The sequence below is a fragment of the Gavia stellata genome, chromosome 2, assembly GCF_030936135.1.
Source record: "Gavia stellata isolate bGavSte3 chromosome 2, bGavSte3.hap2, whole genome shotgun sequence".
NCBI lineage: Eukaryota > Metazoa > Chordata > Aves > Gaviiformes > Gaviidae > Gavia > Gavia stellata.
The window spans coordinates 18,790,921-18,808,792 of record NC_082595.1 but is presented as its reverse complement, the minus strand read 5'-3'; the positions used below and the strand labels follow the sequence as shown (position 1 = coordinate 18,808,792).

The 17,872-nt window shown below is 41.9% G+C and overlaps 1 protein-coding gene across 1 annotated transcript in view; it reads left to right on the top strand.

The window, feature by feature from the left end:
• Window positions 1–17,872, top strand: part of GLP1R (glucagon like peptide 1 receptor) — a 93,522-nt gene that overhangs the window by 20,344 nt on the left and 55,306 nt on the right. The window contains exons 2-3 of the mRNA XM_059835637.1: window positions 13,632–13,728; window positions 14,962–15,072. Coding sequence (XP_059691620.1) covers window positions 13,632–13,728; window positions 14,962–15,072 — 208 coding nt within the window. The remainder of the gene's footprint in view (window positions 1–13,631; window positions 13,729–14,961; window positions 15,073–17,872) is intronic.

The window sequence follows — 17,872 nt, the reverse complement described above, 5'->3', positions numbered from 1 at the left end:
AATATTATGTGTGCAAGGTTAATGCAATGGAGGTAAGATGTAGAAGAATAGGGAGAACAGTGAGCTGATGAATGCGTGATACTGAAATGGGTTGCAGACTGCTTACTCATTTTATTTCTTAGCCAATCAAAATACTCGGAGAGGAAATTGGGAAAATTGCTGTTTTGTTTTTTGAGTCTCATGGTGTAGAATGTCTGATAAACTGGCCCAATATTGACTACTGAAAGAAATGTTTGAGGATTGCTTTTTGTTAAAATTCTTAAACTACAAAATCCTCTGAGCTCAAGGAAAGGATGTACTGAAGGAAGATTAAGCATACAGAAAGAGGTTTAATTTTATTAACTTCTGTGTCATCTGTACATGCAGCTGTCATGGTACTAACTTCAGAGAACTAGTATTATTGTCATCTCCTAGAGGAACCAGGAGAAGACAGAACTCCCAGAGTCTATTTGTGTCTTGGTCACCTGTTCGCTTGTTGTAACACTTGGCATCTCATAATATTTTCATTCTCCTGTGCTTCCAAAATGAAGAAACTACGGTCTTCTTTTTTGAAAGAGGTATTGTGGTAGACTAATTCAGACATGAGGAAAAGCCTGATCTGATTCCTACGGTAATAGTGTGGTTCATAAGTTGCTTTGCAGTCCTAGAGAAGGAGTTTGTGATTCAACTTGACTTGCCTGTATTTCTGTAGTCTGCTTCCCTGGCTGAGAGGGACTGTAGGAAAACTGGGAAGTAAACCTATTCTGGATAAATTTGACAGGTACTTTTACTTGTGTAAAGGGGGAGGAGGGAAGGGTGTTATTGATCCTGCCAAATCATTTGAGTCAACAGTGGTAACATAAAGTTGTTACGATGAAATACTGAACAGCTAAGAGTTGTTTGGAATTCCTTGATTTCAAAGTCTTCAGCCTGCTTAGTCTTATGGAAAGCTCTAAAAACATCAGTCCTGTATTAAAGGTGTTCAAGGAATGTGTGGACGTGGCATTGTGGGACATGGTTTAATGGGCATGGTAGTGTTAGTTGATGGTTGGACTTGATGATCTTAAAGGTCTTTTCCAACCTTAGTGATTCTGTGAAAGATACAAAAAAAAAAAAAGGAGAAAAAACCAACGTCAATTAAAGTATTAATAAAAGCTTCTGATTTTAATGGCTTTCATTCCTGTGTCCTGCAACTAGATGAATTCTGTCTGGTTGTAATTTTAAATATTGTAGAAGATGGTGATGACTGTCCTCAGAGAATGAAAATTTAGGTTTCAGGTTGGAGCTGTTTTATTTTTGCCTTCAAGGAAGCTGAATTGGCCTCTGCAAATAAAAGCAAATGTAAAACCATGCAGAAGTGAAAGCAAACATTGTAGAGCACTCATATCTTCTGTTGACTCTTGCTTGTAACATCACTTCTGGAGAAAGATGACTGTACAGCCTTAGTTACCAAGACCTCACAAATATAGCAGGCTGTTGTCAAGTTAAGATGATGCTTTAAATTGCCTCTCTGCTTAGAGGTTTTCATGAGCATAGCCAAAAAAAAAGCAGCCCTGTGTAGGGAAGCTAAACTCTTCTAAGTTCTGTTTTAGAAGAAGGTAGAAGGAAAAGGACATGGGAGGTGGGATGAAGGCAAGAATTCAAGTCCCATGTTTGGGTGGTCTCTGGAAGTGGTAATGTTATCTGGCTCCCTCTGCCTGGGAACACAACTCTGAGGATGCTGCTGCAGTAGAGTGTGGTGCCAGATTTTTTCTTCTAGCTTGTGCCCCCTATTGATTATGATGTCCAGGGACTGCAAGATCTTCCCCTCAAACTTTGGATAAAATAACATGATCATCCAATGTGAGCTTAACTTCAGGCATGCTGATTTGGTCCTTGTTTGTCAACCTGTGTTGCTTCTGTGTTTCACATGATCAGAGTGCAGTTCCTGGGTAGCATCTCGGCACACCTTTTCATTTGTCTTATTACTCTTTTTTTTGTTCATTTTACTGCTTCTCCATATTGGGCTGAGTTAAAACTCTAGCCTTTATGCAACATTGCTCCTGTCTTGTTTTTGACAAATCAAGCCCTTGGAATATAATACTTGGCAGCCGTGTGGTTTGAATGCTGAAAAGTACACGATTGTATGCAGGCTGTAAAACCCCACACTGCATCCGACCAAATAAATGTGAACTCTACTGTATATGCTGCAATACTGCACAGATATTGTTGTAGGGGTTCTGTCCTGTCTAGATGTGATAAACCCAGGTCATTATGTTATGCAAAGCTGTACCTCTGCCTTGTCTTTTATTTAATATTTGGAAGGAAAACAGGTGACGTTTTGAAAATGAGCTTTACTGGCAGAACTTCTCTTGTATGCTCTTTTCTCAAATGTGTCATAACTGTTGATGAAAACACTAGCAATTTGCAAAGGCGCTACATATAATTGCTTTGGCAGGGGGATGGGTAGGCAGGAAAGAGCAGTGTGGCAGATAATGGGACAGTGGACCTTGAGCCACTGTGACAATGAGCTGCTGAGGGAGTTAATTCACATTAGTTAAAACCAAAATAAACTACTGCTCTCAACTAGAACTGCAAAAGCCATCCAGATTTGATTGCATTCTTCTCTAGCAATCTTTATACAATGGTAGATGCAGAACCCATGAAATTATATACTGGAGTTTTTGGGTTTGTGTGTGGTGGTGTTTTTTAAGTAGCTTTGTGGTGATTGTTTTTCTATCAAGTCCTTTTTTTTTTTTTTTTTTTTAAGCTGGAGAACTAAGTTTGTTTTAAAAAATAAAAAAGTGTAAATGGAAATGCATTCAGTGAGAGAAAGGTCTGTGAAGGTTAACATGTCTGATTTAGTTGGGTTTTTTCCTTGTTATTGAGCTTATTGGAGGGATTGCAGTTATGGGATGACAAACTGGGGACCAGGTTTACATTGCTATAGGATTTGTGATCCTGGGAAAAATAGCTAACTCTCTACACCTTGCCTTCTGATCAAGCACCATGGCTCTTTAAGAAGAGTGACTGTTAAATAGTCATTTGAAAAGTTGGGGGGAGCTTAACCTCCTTGGGACACTTTGGTGTGAAAGGTGAAAAGATTTACAGTTTTTCTTGCCTAGTGAAAATGCAGGTTATTTACAACGAAGTGATGTTCTGTCAGTCCCTGGGGTTGTGATGAAGATTACTTTGGGGTTTTTTTTGTGAAATCCTCTTTATTTTTTTTTTTGTGCTTGGAAAATTAAATGTTGTAATTCCCTGGCTCTGTGGGACTGCAGGCTCTGTCTGTCTCTTTGCTCAGCCAGCTCTGGGACTGGACCATTGCTGGCTGCTACAGAGAAACCAGTCAGTTATAAGGTTAAGAAACAGATCCTTTTAAATGCACTTGGTTCGGTTTATCATAAAGAACCAGCTTAACTAATTGCATTTTAAACTGCAGCAAGAGGAGCCAGAAGTCCAGCTTTGACAGATGTTCTTTGCTTTGTTTTGCTTCAGCAGCTCAGAGACCTTCAGGATGAGTCAGTTGCCCAAATGTAGGCATCTAGTGCTGCTACAGCGTTCAAGACCCTGTATGGGACTTACAGAGATGATGTAAGGTGCAGGGGAAACCTGCACCTCTCTGCAGCTGTGGCAGGAGACAAAGCAAGGCACTTGTGCATGTTGAGATGACCAGGCATCTGAATTCCTAAATCTCCTCTTCTTTTTCAGCCCTATATATCCCTCACTGTCGCTGTACTCCATTGTGATAGTACATGACAGCGGTGTCCCTCAGGGGTCTGTATTGGGACCAGTACTGTTAAATGGATGAGGAATGGATTGAGAGCAGCCCTGCAGAGAAGGACTTGGGGATACTGGTGGATGAAAAATTGGACGTGAGCTGGTAATGTGTGCTTGCAGCCCAGAAAGCCAACCATATCCTGGGCTGCATAAAAAGAAGGGTGGCCAGCAGGTCAAGGGAGGTGATTCTCCCCCTCTACTCTGCTCTCATGAGATCCTGCCTGGAGTACTGCATGCAGCTTTGGAGCCCCCAGTACAAGAAAGACGTGGACCTCTTAGAGTGGGTCCAGAGGAGGGCCATGAAAATGATCCGAGAGCTAGAACACCCCTCCTATGAAGAAAGGCTTGAGAGCACTTGGGTAGTTCTGCCTGGAAGAGAGAAGGCTTCGGGGATACCTTATTGTGGCCTTTCAATACTTAAAGGGGGCTTTTAAGAAAGATGGATGAAGACTTTTTACTAGGGCTTGTAGTGTGATAGAACAAGGGGTAACAGTTTTAAACTAAAAGAGGATAGAATTATTTTAGCCATAAGGAAGAAATTATTTGTTATGAAGGTGGTGAGCCACTGGAACAAGTTGCCCAGAGAAGTTGTGGATGCCCCATGCCTGGAAGTGTTCAAGGTCAGGTTGGATGGGGCTTTGAGCAACCTAATCTAGTGAAAGATGTCACTGCCCACAGCAGGGGAATTAGAACTAGATGATCATTAAAGGTCTCTTCCAACCCAAACCATCCTATGATTCTATGTTACTACAATATTTTTGATGAAATGCTGAGTTCCTCTTCCAGTAGCATAGGCTACATTTTGTTTCTAAACCTGTGAGGGTAGGTCTGAAGCACTCTTCTCATCTTCAGTTTTGTAGCTTGCCCTGCTCCCACAACACTGCTCAACTTTGCCTTTGTTCCTTCCATAGTGTTTCCAGCGCTACACCTTTTGTATCTGTTTTAAAAATGCAATTTAAACTCTTTATTCTGCTGTTTTGCTTGCTCTGTTGTATAACTGCATCAATAAAAGTCCTCTTCTAAAGAGCACTTCACAAAGCATGTGTCTAGATTTGCAATGCAAAGTAAAATCTCCTTGTACAGGAGTCCTATGATTATTTAATTCTCATGAGTGCTGGCACACTATGTCTCCCACTAAAATTGTGGGATTGCTTTCTGCTCTCCAAGAGTTTGGGAGTTATGCTTTTGAATTTTGCTTTTTTTTTCTTCTGTCTCTCTGCATAGTTGCTCAGTAGTTTCTTCTGTCGTGTTTATGACTGGCTCATATAATACATCCTTGACATCAACATTTACCAGAACAAATGAAAGACATTGTAATGAAAATAACATTTTCTGGTAGCAACGGCTGTCAATCTAAATATGTGTCTGCCTCACCTGTAAGCATTACGGATTCATGGGTCCTACAGTGACCAAAGAGGAAACCTCTTTCCAGGCTGGGAAAGCTCTTCATGGGGCAGAAAAACTCTGCAGGTAACTGTTCTCTTCCCGGGCCTGTCCATTACTGAAGACAAAAACAATAGAATAACCCCTGGAACACAGGTTTGTAACACATTTTCAGTTTATCTTACCTGACCTACAGGAATTTTATTTTATTTATTTATGTCTCTAAAAGATGACGCTTAATTTTGTAGCATGCTGAAATATTAGGCTGTACTTTATTCCCTTGATTTTGAGACTGTATACTATGGAAGTTGATTTAGGTGTTAAAAAAGTTTGCTCTGACATCTATGCCTCTGAATACCAAATACTTTGCCTGGATCCAGAAAATGCTAGAGGCCAAGAGATATTATTCTCATTGAAATGCACCTTGTCAAACCAAAAATTTCGGGGATGGGAAGAGAAAACTGGTCAGTTTTGAAGCACAAATGAAGTGTCCCAGGACAGACCCGGGGATGTTTGGTCCCGGAGTGGAAACCCTTGTGGTCAGGGCTGAATTCTCCCGCCTGTTCAGACAGATTATGTATTTGGAAGGATTTGCGAAACGATAAGTCAGCTGAACAGGGAGTTGCCTGTGCCTTGTCAACGGAAGTACTGAGAGCAGGAACATGCTCTCAGTTTTGTCAGTCTCAAGTCAGTTTTGTTTTTTGTTCTTTAAAATGCCTTATTTGAGACTCTGGGCAGAAGCATTCTGCCTTTGGAAGTCTGCGTTTCCAAGGCTTCTTTAGGAGATGCATATGCTTATCCTTTTTTCCTTAATCTAGCAAGAACAGGTCTTAAGAATGAGGGGAGGTGGGGTGGCAATTAGTGCCCTATGCTATTATAGGCTGCTATGGGATTGAGCACAGCCAACCCTTCCTTCTGAAGCTGTGCAGGTGTGCAAAAGAGGAAGAAAAAGGCATGAGGGCAGGCAGGCCAGGATGAGGGACCATGTGGTGCTGTGGTTAGTTTCAGCTGAGAGAGAGGAATCCTGAGAATTCAGCCTCTGATTTAAAACAAACAAACAAAAGGAGAAGGACACCACCAACAAAAACATGAACAAAACAAAAAACTCCACATAGGTATTTTTATACATATTCTTGTCTTTGACAGGAGTGTTGTTTGTTCTTTCAGGATGGTCTTTGGATGGGCTGAAATACTGTTTTGAAGCTGCTCAGGCAGAGGATGAAATGGAATGGGGGGGATCTTGCGTGTTTTGGGAAGTTATTGAAAGCCCTGTGTTACTGTTCAGAACTGGAGGTGTGCTGTCAGTCTGGGCTGACCAGCTCTGAAGAGACAGGCAGAGGGGGAGTGTCTCTTCTGTGCATTGATCAGGTGTAAGTGCCTGATGAGAGCTTGCTCTTCCAGCTTTGAGTTCAAAAGCTTGATGTCATGAAACTTGAAGTCTTAAAACAGTGACAGAATAGAGGGGTCTCCATGGTTAGGCAGCTGGTGAAACACTGTTTTCAAGATATTCCTTTACTGAAGTCCTGGGAATTTTTGTTTTTCTTGAAAGTCTTGTTGTAAGTGCTAAGCTGCTGCAGCCTAAGAGAAAACTCGGCTGGCAGATGTCGCCAGGGAGTTTCTTGCTGAATCCAGTAGCCCTTTTTGTGGGAGCTCATCATTTGCTGCTTTTCACTAGCAGGGAGGATGCTGAAAGGTTTCTTTTTCTGGTGCTCTTGAGCTACTGAAGTCATTGATTCATTAGTAACTAAGGAACAGAAGTGTTTACAGGAAAAGCTCCTAGAAGCTGGCAATAGACTTTTCTCTGAAAGAAAAGCTGTTTTGATCCCTTGTTTGTTTTTTTTTCCTGAGGGGTGAGAGATTTGTCCAGAGTGATCCAACTGCTGACGAAGTGTCTTGTAAAATATGACTTGGGAAGCATAATTGAAGTTATATCATCTGATAAGTCGAGCAGCCATACAGAAGGGACCAAGAATAATGACTTTACCTCAAAGGGTCGCTTAGTCTTGCATAATGTCAGATGGCTACATTAAACTCGAAACTGGGCAACATAATATTGGAAGAGAATGTGATAAATAGGGAAATCTGGGGGATGTCAGATGTCTCAAAGTATGATCTCATTTTATGATCTCTGGAACAGGTATTACTCAGGTATCTTTAATGATACTTCTTTTGTACTATCTATAGTAGAGACAGCACTGACATTTTTTATGTACCTCCTCCATTGACATACCTTCAGTACTTAAAGGAGAGTAACTGGACTGCCAGAGATGTTGCCTATAATGGATTCAGATTAGCTCATTACACAGAAGTTGAACTAAGTATTTATAAAATCGGGTTAAACCTCATCTCTTTGGGGAAGTGAGGGGGGGAGTTTGAACAATAAAGCCTGCTCCCATACTGACACATTTCCAGAGTCTCTTTTGATTTTCAAGAAGCATTGTACTTGAAGGACTGATGCTCAACAGGATTGCTTTGTCATGGGGTGAACACAGTGGGTCAAAGGACTCTATTAATATGAAGTTCAGCATTGGGTGTTTTGGTTTAGTGTTGGGTTGGGTTTTTTCTGCAACAGTTAAAGAAACATAACTGTTCTTACAAACTGGTGGTTGGAGCATCAACGTTTGTAGGACTTCCTTGACAAATTTAGAGTAACTGTTGAGAAATTGGATCTTGACTGATGGGCTTCAGAAGGTAGTAATAGCATCCTGCCATTCATATGTTTTCATGTTTACTTCAAATTAAAGTGGAGAAAAGTGATGACAAATTGCAGGGGGAGATAAGTTCGTTCTGTGAACAGCTAACCCTGTTGCAGAGTTGTGCATCTTGTTAGGTAGGAAAGTGCTTTCAGGAAGGTGACTGTATTTAAGCCTGTATTGGGTTTGCGTGGCAATGTTTTGGTAGCCGGGGGCGAGGAGGGGCGGGCTACAGGGGTGGCTTCTGTGAGAAGCTGCTAGAAGCTTCCCCTATGTCCGATAGAGCCAATGCCAGCCAGCTCCAAGACGGACCTGCCACTGGCTAAGGTCGAGCTAATCAGCAACGGTGGCAGCACCTCTGTGATAACATATTTAAGAAGGCAGGGAAAAACTGGGAAAGGGCAGCCAGGGAAGAGAGGAGTGAGAATATGTGAGAGAAACAACTCTGCAGACACCAAGGTCAGTGAAGAAGGAGGGGGAGGAGAGGCTCCAGGCGCCCGAGCAGAGATTCCCCGGCAGCCCGTGGTGAAGACCATGGTGAGGCAGGTTGTCCCCCTGCAGCCCATGGAGGTCCGCAGTGGAGCAGATATCCACCTGCAGCCTGTGGAGGACCCCACGCTGGAGCAGATGGATGCCTGGAGGAGGCTGTTGACCCTGTGGGAAGCCCACACTGGAGCAGGCTCCTGGCAGGACCTGTGGACCCGTGGAGAGAGGAGCCCATGCTGGAGCAGGTTTGTTGGCAGGACTTGTGACCCCATGGGGGACCCACGCTGGAGCAGTCTGTTCCTGAAGGACTGCACCCTGTGGAAGTGACCCATGCTGGAGCAGTTCATGAAGAACTGCAGCCTGTGGGAAGGACCCACGTTGGAGAAGTCCATGGAGAACTGTCTCCCGTGGGAGGGACCCCACGCTGGAGCAGGGGAAGAGTGTGAGGAGGAAGGAGCGGCAGAAACGATGTGTGATGAACTGACCACAACCCCCATTCGGCATCCCCCTGTGCCGCTCAGGGGGAAGAGGTGGAGAAAATTGGGAGTGAAGTTGAGCCCGGGAAGAAAGGAGGGGTGGGGGGAAGGTGTTTTTTTAAGATTTGGTTTTATTTTTCATTATCCTACTCTGATTTTGATTGGCAATAAATTAAACTAATTTCCCCAAGTCAAGTCTGTTTTGCCCATGATGGTAGTTGGTGAGTGATCTCCCTATGTCCTTATCTCGACCTACGAGCCTTTTCCTCATATTTTCTCTCTCCTGTCCAGCTGAGGAAGGGGAGTGAGCGAGCAGCTGTTTGGTGCTTAGTCCGGCTGGGACTAAACTACAACAAAGCCCCACACAAATTAATTAATTTAAGTTTGAAATCTGGAAAATCATTCTTTCTTGGACAGGAGGAATCTCATCCCAACAAATGCAAGATGATATTGGGTCACAGCAAAGCTTTCTGGGGTAGCAGCATTGTCCTCTGCCCCATTTGGGCTGTGAACTGAGGACAAACCTGTCTTGTAAATTCAAGCTTATATCCATGCTGTGAATTGAATAAACCTGTTAGGTGGCTAACTTAGCCTCCAGTCTGTGTTGCCTTTTATTGATGCAGACCTATAGCTTATGCTGACATAACAGATTATTTAGTAAGTTCTATATTATACAGGAAAGAACGTCAAGTCAGAATGAGCATAAAGCTAGCAATGTGCAATCTTCACCTATTTTGGACTTGGTTGCTCTGCTGATCCTGAGCAGAATAGCCTTGAAATAATGTGTCGCATTGGACTTTCAAAAAGGGCAGTAAAGATTAAAAGTAACTCACTGGAGCTTGTGAGATAAAAGGCAGTAAATGCAATCTGAACCCTCCTTTCACGAGGTAGCTATATCATTGTTACTATTCAAGGGAAGAATACCAAGGCCATACCAAAGTGTGGTTCAATGCCAGGTTGCCTAGTTTTTGGTTTTGAAGACTAAGATTAGCATTTCGGAGGTCCCAGTGGTTGTAACGTTACATATGAGCCTTTAGCAGCAATTGAAGTCTTGCTTATTATCCTGAAATGTTAAAAGCATGAAAAAGGTGTAATATAAGTGTTTCCATTTAAAAACAGGCAACCAAAGATGTAAGAAATACAAATGTAAGGAGAAATTTCTCATTCTGTTGCATATAAGAGCTTTTATATGGTGATAGGAGAGGAGGGAAGACGATAACTCTGGGAGTCACCAGCTGCTTCTGAAAATCTCCCTTCCACTCTGAATGATGCTGTTTCATGGCACATTTTGTCTGGTCTGAGCCCCCTGCAGGTTTATACTCTGTGTGCTCAGATTTCACTATATTAGAATAGTGCTTTTGTAGCATTGATTACCCTGGATCTCTGTGGATGCCATATTTGTCACAGCAGGAATAGTTTCAAAGATGTTGAAAAGTGATTAAAACGTTTCCTTTTACAGTAGGGTCTATGAGGAGAAATGATGGCTCCCGAAAGAGGCTTTCCTATAAAGGTGTTAAGGATTTGTAAGGAGTTCTGTCTTCAGATTGTTGAATGAGCTAATTTATCACTAGAAATTAATTACACTTAATTATATACATACACTGAAAGGTTCCCAGTCTTTGTCCTCTTGCCTGTCTTAATTTTTCTGCATCTGTTTTATGCTCCTTAGGCTGCACCATTACTCACCTCCTTAATGTCCTTCATCCATTCTTGCCTTCTGACTCCTCCACCTTAACCAGTCAGCCATGTTTCCATCCTCTTCTCCTCCACTATTCTTCTGTGATATATTTTCAACACAGCCAAGCTACTACTGTTTTTCCTCCCATGGTTGAGTATAACTGGGAAAAAAAAACCCCAAACCCACAACTAAAATGCAAGGGCTGGTGCTTTAAGCAACAAAAATATAGTCCTGAGTTTAATAAAGCTATTTGAACTTTTGCAAGTTTCTACAAATTTTGGGTACTGACCCAGGAACCTTGTCCTTTTATATGTGTGTTTAGTGCTTTGATGTTGCAGAAGGAATTAAATCAGTTTTCAAGAAAATACAGTATCTCTTATTCAAATAACTACTCACATTGTAAATCTATGGCACTGTATAGTTTGTGGTTCTTGTTAACATTGGGCCAAAATCACTGGGAAATGAGGATTAGCATATATTAAAATCAAATTTAAGTCAGTTTATCTGATAACAAAATGTTATAAAAAGCTGAACCGGAGTAAACAGTTGCATAGAGAGAACAAATTATGTAGTCTTGGGATTTATATTTGATTGTGGTATTGTAACAGACTATAGATAATAGAAAACTGTCTACCAAATCAGTTGTCTCCACAAAAAGGCATGTCTAATTATTTTACTCCTATAGTTTGCTAATCTCCTTGTTAGAGTTGTCTTTTCACATTATGAGAAACCAATATAAGTAGAATGTTTCTACTTTTTCATTAAATGGAAGGATACAGGCTTACTTTTTCCTAAGCTGTAATTAAAACTGGTTATTCCTGCATTCATGAAGGTAATAGATGAAAACTTGATTTAGAAGAAAATACTTTAAGGCTTGCTGATTCCAAAAGAGCTAATTTTCTTAGTGCAAGCAGTTTTAGGATATTTTCAGGATATTTTAAAAGGTAGAGTATTGTTTCTAAATGAAACTCTATATGCGTCTTTATCTTGTAATGATTTTAAAAGCTGAATTTGGATTAACTTAATGTCGTCATCGGTGTGCATGATCAATAGTTACTTTTTCGGAAGACGTGTGACACTTAGTAGCTTCTGAAATTATTCTGAATTATAATTTAAGAGTTCATCCTGAAAATGTTCCTTTTAATTCATTTATTAAAGTGTTAACATGGTGAGGAGAGGGTGGTGAAGCAGTCCTGTATATCTTCAGTAACCACCCTCGTAAAATGAAGACCTTTTAAACAATGCACATCCTGAAAGTTACTTTTTAAAGATTGCCTGAGAAAAACTTAGGTTTCAAAAGTTGTTCCCTCTCCCCATACTCTGGTCATCCATCCTTATTCAGCCTACATTGATCTGTAGATGGCATTTTAGTTTTAGAGTTACTGGTTATGTGTTTCTCTACACACACCTGTAGACCTAATTTAGGTGATGATGTTTTCTTTCTTCTTCAGGTATGTTCAGCATAGATCACTGCGCTACAGGTTTCTGTTTCCATAGGCACATGGGCTTAAAATTCAGTAGGATGCATTCATTTTGCACTAGGGACTTTAGCACAGACAGACTTTGGCAGCATTTATTGGCATAGATAAGATGATTTAAATCAGGCAGACAAGGGTCAGAGTTTCAAAGATCCACAGACTTGTGCTTGTTTTGACTTCAGGGGGAGCTGGCTAAATTCTTCTGACGTTAGGGCCATGAGGCCCTAGCTACAGTTGAGTTGCATGTAAATATAAGCAGTTATTCTTGAAACACAACACAGGTATCTACTAAATGTTGTATTTCTCATCATGTGTACAAGAGCATCATTGTAATTAAATGTAGTGATTTAGTCGAGGCAGAAGCATGATGCATATGGTGTTTTGGTTTTTTTCAAACACTTTTTTTTTATGGGAAGGATGTGAGAGAAGAGAAGAGGGCTTGAGAGGTCTATAGCTCAAAAATGCCAGTTCTACTTCTGTTCTTTTATACCAAGGTGATTGCACTGCTGTCTAAATTTAGTCATATTGGTTGTAGTGGACAGCATTCAGTTTGGCTTTCCTGAAATGCAGTATAGGTTCAAAAATGACTTCTTCATTTTAAAACAATCCTTCCCATGCCCTGGTTTCCTTCTGACCATCTGAAAAAGGTTTAGAAGCACAAATGGAAAATAAAAATCAGCAGTTGAAGCTGTGAGGGTAAAATTACAAGGATTATTAACCCTCATGCTTCACTTAATAAACTGATCGACAGCTGGGATTAAATGAATTTTCCTCCACTCAGTTAGTGTGTTGTAGCATTAGGTTCATGCTGTTGTTTTTATGTCTGAGACATCTATGCTGAGCCTTTCTCTGGAAAAAGAATGCTGAGTTAGCTGCATTATTGATCACTTACAGCATGCTAATCCTGACATTTGTAATTCAGTTTATACAAACGCGGAGAGGGGACAGAAGGACTGATGTCTCTTTACTTAAATGCAATGAGTAAGCTGGGCCTCTGTGAGCCCGGTGGGGCATCTGCTAGGGCTGAGCGAGCAGCCAGCGCTAAATTTTGCAGTTTAATAACAGCTAATTTCTTTCGTGCTCAGACAGAGTTTGCACATACTTTTCCCCTGCCCCTCAGTACTTGGGGCAGCTGATGGTGGAACCTGCAGCCTGTCAAACTGTCCAAAAAGGAGGTCCCTGCTCTTTCTGTGGTTTCAGGAAAAATATGCTGGATGCACGGAAAAGCTGTTGTTCATGGAAGAAAAGCTGAGCTGGAAAAGCTTTCATCTGCGTTCTGGAAGAATGCTTGGGGAACATCTGCTGAATACAGTGAATTAACTCTCATTTATGGGATAGCAGAAATACTGCTGTTGGAAAGAAAACCTCTTCTGAAAGGACTTGCTGCTGTCCCTGTCTTGTCATGAGATAATAAATCACACAACTGGGGCATGTTCAAGAGAGCAAGGCTAGCTCAGTTTGGGTTTCAGTGAGGGCACCGTATAGTTGTTTGTGGGTTTTTTCAGTTCCTCATGGTACAAATAGAAAGGGATTTCTTTGGTTGCAATCAGGCAAACACATAGCAGCATCTTGTACCCTTTATGATAAGCAGTGCTGTTTTGGCTCGTGGTAGTCATTTTCACACCCACCTACTCAGGCTGCATGAAAAACACACAGTTTAAATCCCTGCAATGTCTGAGACTCATGATTTCTCTTTCAGAGTTCAGATGGGTCCCTCTCTGGGGTTATGCAGAAGTGGAAGGAGTATCAGCTCCAGTGTCTGAAATACTTGTATGAGGCACCCCCCATTGCGGCAGGTAAGCCTGCTTGGTAGGAATAGGATGTATTAAATTTTAAAATGCATGATAACAGTAGCAAGGGAGTGATTGTGAATTTGAAAATACTTCTCTGCTGAGAAAGCATTTTATAGAACAATTTCATTGTAAAGATGTTAGTCTTTAGGTCCAGAGTGTTTTCCAGTGGCAAGTGGTGGCTGTAGCACATCAAAGCAGCACACTAATGTAATACCCCTGAAACTTTTTTAGGGGTCAGGGTTGAGAGAGCACACAGGTGTTAGGAAATCGGGGACCATGCTTTTCACATTGACCTAGCACTTTGTGGGCCTTAAAGCTGGTATAAGTTATTTTGAGCATTGTAAAATGCTGAAATGGCTTTAAAAAAAAAAGAAAGTGCCTTACTGAAAATGAGAATGCAGCTTGTTGTAGCTGCAATGTGGCTGAGAGCAGCTGTGATGTGCCAGCATCATGGTGTTTAGAGGACACTGGTGACTTGTCAATGACCCTCACAACTGGACATAGCGTGGCCTCCCTGATGCTTCAGTGCTTTTGTGACACACTGAGAAAGATAAGATGGGTCTAAAGTTGTATCTGTGAAGAAATATTTCAAAACTGTTAATTTTCCTTCCCTTAACTACATTATTGTGGCAGAGTGAGAGCAGTAGCTGATGACAACAATGGCAGGGAAACATTCATCTCCCTCTGCTCCATTATCCTGTTGAGTGGTTGAGTGCTGCCCTCTAAGAATGACGGTTTAATAAATCTGAAGTTGAAGTATTCTCATGTTGATTAAGCTGTAATGCAAAGTTATGGTTGTGTGTGGGTATTTCGTTGATGGATCTATAAATTAGGCTAGACTTTCCAACTGCCTGACTGTGAACCATTCTCAGGAATGATTATGTACAGTATTCATAGCAAAAATGATTTTAAATTAAACTGAGACGTATAAGGGTGTAAAAGAGAAAAGGTGGGAATGGATCAGTAATAATTTACCTTTCTTGTCCCTTGATTTAGTCAAAGACTCTAATCTGTTCTTCAGTTCCCTCCTGAAACAACAGTTTCTTGTTGTGTGGGGATAAACTCTTTTGGACAAATAAATCTCGTTTAACTCCACATTAAAGCTTAACTGCATAATGGTGCTATGGCTTAAATGCACATGTCTGTGTTTCCTTTTATCTTCTGCTCTTCAGTCTTTTGCTCCTTGCAGTATTAACACAAGGCAGTGGCATGACCCTCCCTTCCATCTCTCTGCAGAAGGCAAGTTTTGCAACAGAACATTTGACAATTATGCCTGCTGGCCAGACGGACTGCCCGGCACCTACGTGAATGTCAGCTGCCCCTGGTATCTCCCCTGGGCTAACGCAGGTAAGAGCCTTTCCTTATAGGCACAGCTTCAAACCAACCCTGTTTTTCTTGCACAGTCTTAGCAAGGATAAAATTTGCTTAAATGGCTATGAGTGCAGTCAGTTCTCTGCAACATGAAAGTAGGAATGGGTCTCAGTATGATACACCCATTATCTCCATTTAGCAGGAGAAAATGAAAATGAGAGAAGGGACTTTTTTTAAGGGTTGCATTTAGTTTGGATTTTTGTGTTCTCATCTGTTTTTGCTGCTTTGAATAGTGGTGACTATTAATGAAATAGTACTGTAGTGCTTGTTGAATACTGTCTGACAATAATAATGGTGTAGTTTGAAAACTGAGATAAAAGTATCAAAGCTAGATAAGTGGGTTGTCCTGTAGTAGATAAAGACAAAAAGGTCTCAAGTGAAAGTGTTTTGTGCTGCTTCCCAAAATAAACTTATTTGTCAGAATGCTGCAAGATGAAGGCATTTTCACTGGTTACAAAGACTTTTTTTCTCTGAAGGACTGACCGTCGTCACCTTTAGATTTTCCACCCTTACGTACCTGTACACTTGATGCCACTTAGAGGCAATGTGCATTAGATCGCTTCATCTAGTATTCTGTCTTGGAAACCCATGACTTGTACAGCTTGTTCTTTGTGAAGACCCTTCTACGTTTTGAAGCCTAAATGAAACAGTTTATTAACTAGCTACCTTGGTGTGGCGTATTGGCTTTGGCCTCTGTTAAGGGACAGAGGATACTGGTTAATGAGGATGCATAAATCTGACTGCTGGACATAAAGATGGTTAAAGTCTGGAGTACATATTGTAAGTGTTGGTACGAAGGGATTTCGGGAATGAGAAAGAAAAGGAATGAGATGGGATAGTCAGAGGATACTTAGATGTATTGGATAATGTGGGACCTGGGCATGATGCAAATAGTATGGAATAAGGGGTGGGGATTGTACTGGGTCTGCCTGGGATGGACGTAACTTTCTTCATAGCAGCCCGTATGGTGCTGTTCTTTGTATGTGTGGCTAGAAGTGTTGATAATGCACCAGTGGTTTGGCTGTTGCTGAACAGTGCTTGCGCAGCATCAAAGCTCTCCCTCCAACCCATGCCCTGCCCAAGACCAGTAGGCTGGGCTTCTGCAGGAGGTTGGGAGTAATGGTTACGCGTGCTGACACCCTGCTTTCCAAGAAGTGGCTGGACATCTGCCTGCTGATGGGAAGCAGTGAACAAATTCCTTATTTTGCTTTGCTTTGCACATGCAGCTTATTAAACTGTCATTATCTTGAAGGGGTGGTGGTGTGTGGGGGGGGAAATCCTCACACCAAAATCAAAATGGCATCACAACACCAACAAAGGTGGACAATTTACACACACAGTAGAACTCCACCGCTCATCCCTTCACCGCTTTACAACCACAAAAGATTCCCCACAATTATTCCCCTCTCTGGTAACGTCCAGTCCCAGTTTTGTCCGTTACCTCTCCCAGTTACTGTCTTTATCTTGACCAACGAGCTTTTCCATCTTATTTTATCCCCTATCCTGTTGAGGAGGGGGAGTGGGGGAGTGGGCTTTTGGCAGCCAGCCAAGGTCAACTCACCACATCCACCATGGCATCTCCAGGGGCTGCAAGGAAGTCTCTGCTCTGGTGCCTGCAGCACCTCCTCCCCTCCATCTTCTCTGACCTCAGTGCTCGCAGGGCTGTTTCTCACGCTTTTTTTCTCACCCCTCACTGCCAGGCAGTGTTTGGCCCTTTCTTACACATATTTCCCCTCAGGCGTCACCATCTTGGCTGAGGGGCTCAGCTGTGCCCTGCGGTGGGTCTGTTGGAAGCGGCTCCTGCCTCTCCTCAGGGAGGCAGCCCTGCAGTCCCCCGCTGCCAGCACCCAGAGGCAGACACCGCTACACTTGGTAACCTGTGGTAGCACTTAATGGCTCTTACCGTTGCGTGGGAGAGGTGCTTGGAAATGTACAAATTTGGTGATGGTGTGTATGTGTGTGGGGGGGAAATGCCAGGTCAAGTATTGCGACCCTTTAACTTTCTGGCTAGCTTTAAGCTTGTCTCAGAGGTAAGTCCCTAAAAAAAAATTGCTAAGCCTGGATTGCTATTTTCACTTTAACTTGGTGCATCTTTTATACTAGGGTTTCAAGGGAAGAGGTGGGAACCAACATCACGGTGTACTCAGTGGTTAGGGACACCTGTGGTGCGTGGGGGAGAGATGACCTGCTCCCCTCTTTCTGCCCCTGTGCTCCGGGGTTCTGCTCCCACTTGGTTACCTCTTAAGCCTTGCCTGCTTTCCTAAGTGACCTGCGGGCTCTGGCAGTTGCATTCCTGTCTTGTTTGGGCTGAGCATCTGTGTTGGGGTGACTTCTCCACCCCCCCCGATGTATTGCTCTGTGTTCTACCAGGTGAATATTATGCTACTGTGTCCATATTTCTAACTTCTGCACATCTTTTGTATTATCTCAACTGTCTTGGTAGTAACTGCTAATTTGATAACCTCTGAAGTTAAAATGCAGTTTGCTAATCCTCTTCAGATTGTTAATAAAGATGTTACATTTTTAGAATGGATAAACAAGATTTTATAAATGTATGAAATTAATATTTACCTCATAAATAATTGACATAAAATTATCAGATGCTGCAGAATTTTTTCCAATAATGCTAATCTTTCTGGATATCTAAAACTCTTGACAGAATTAGACTTCTTTCCTCTAAATCTGTTTACTTGCAGTCTTTAAGACCCTGGACACAGTTATTTGACTTCCAACTGCTCTTGAAACATCACTGTTGGAGTGAGCCAAGGTTTAACAC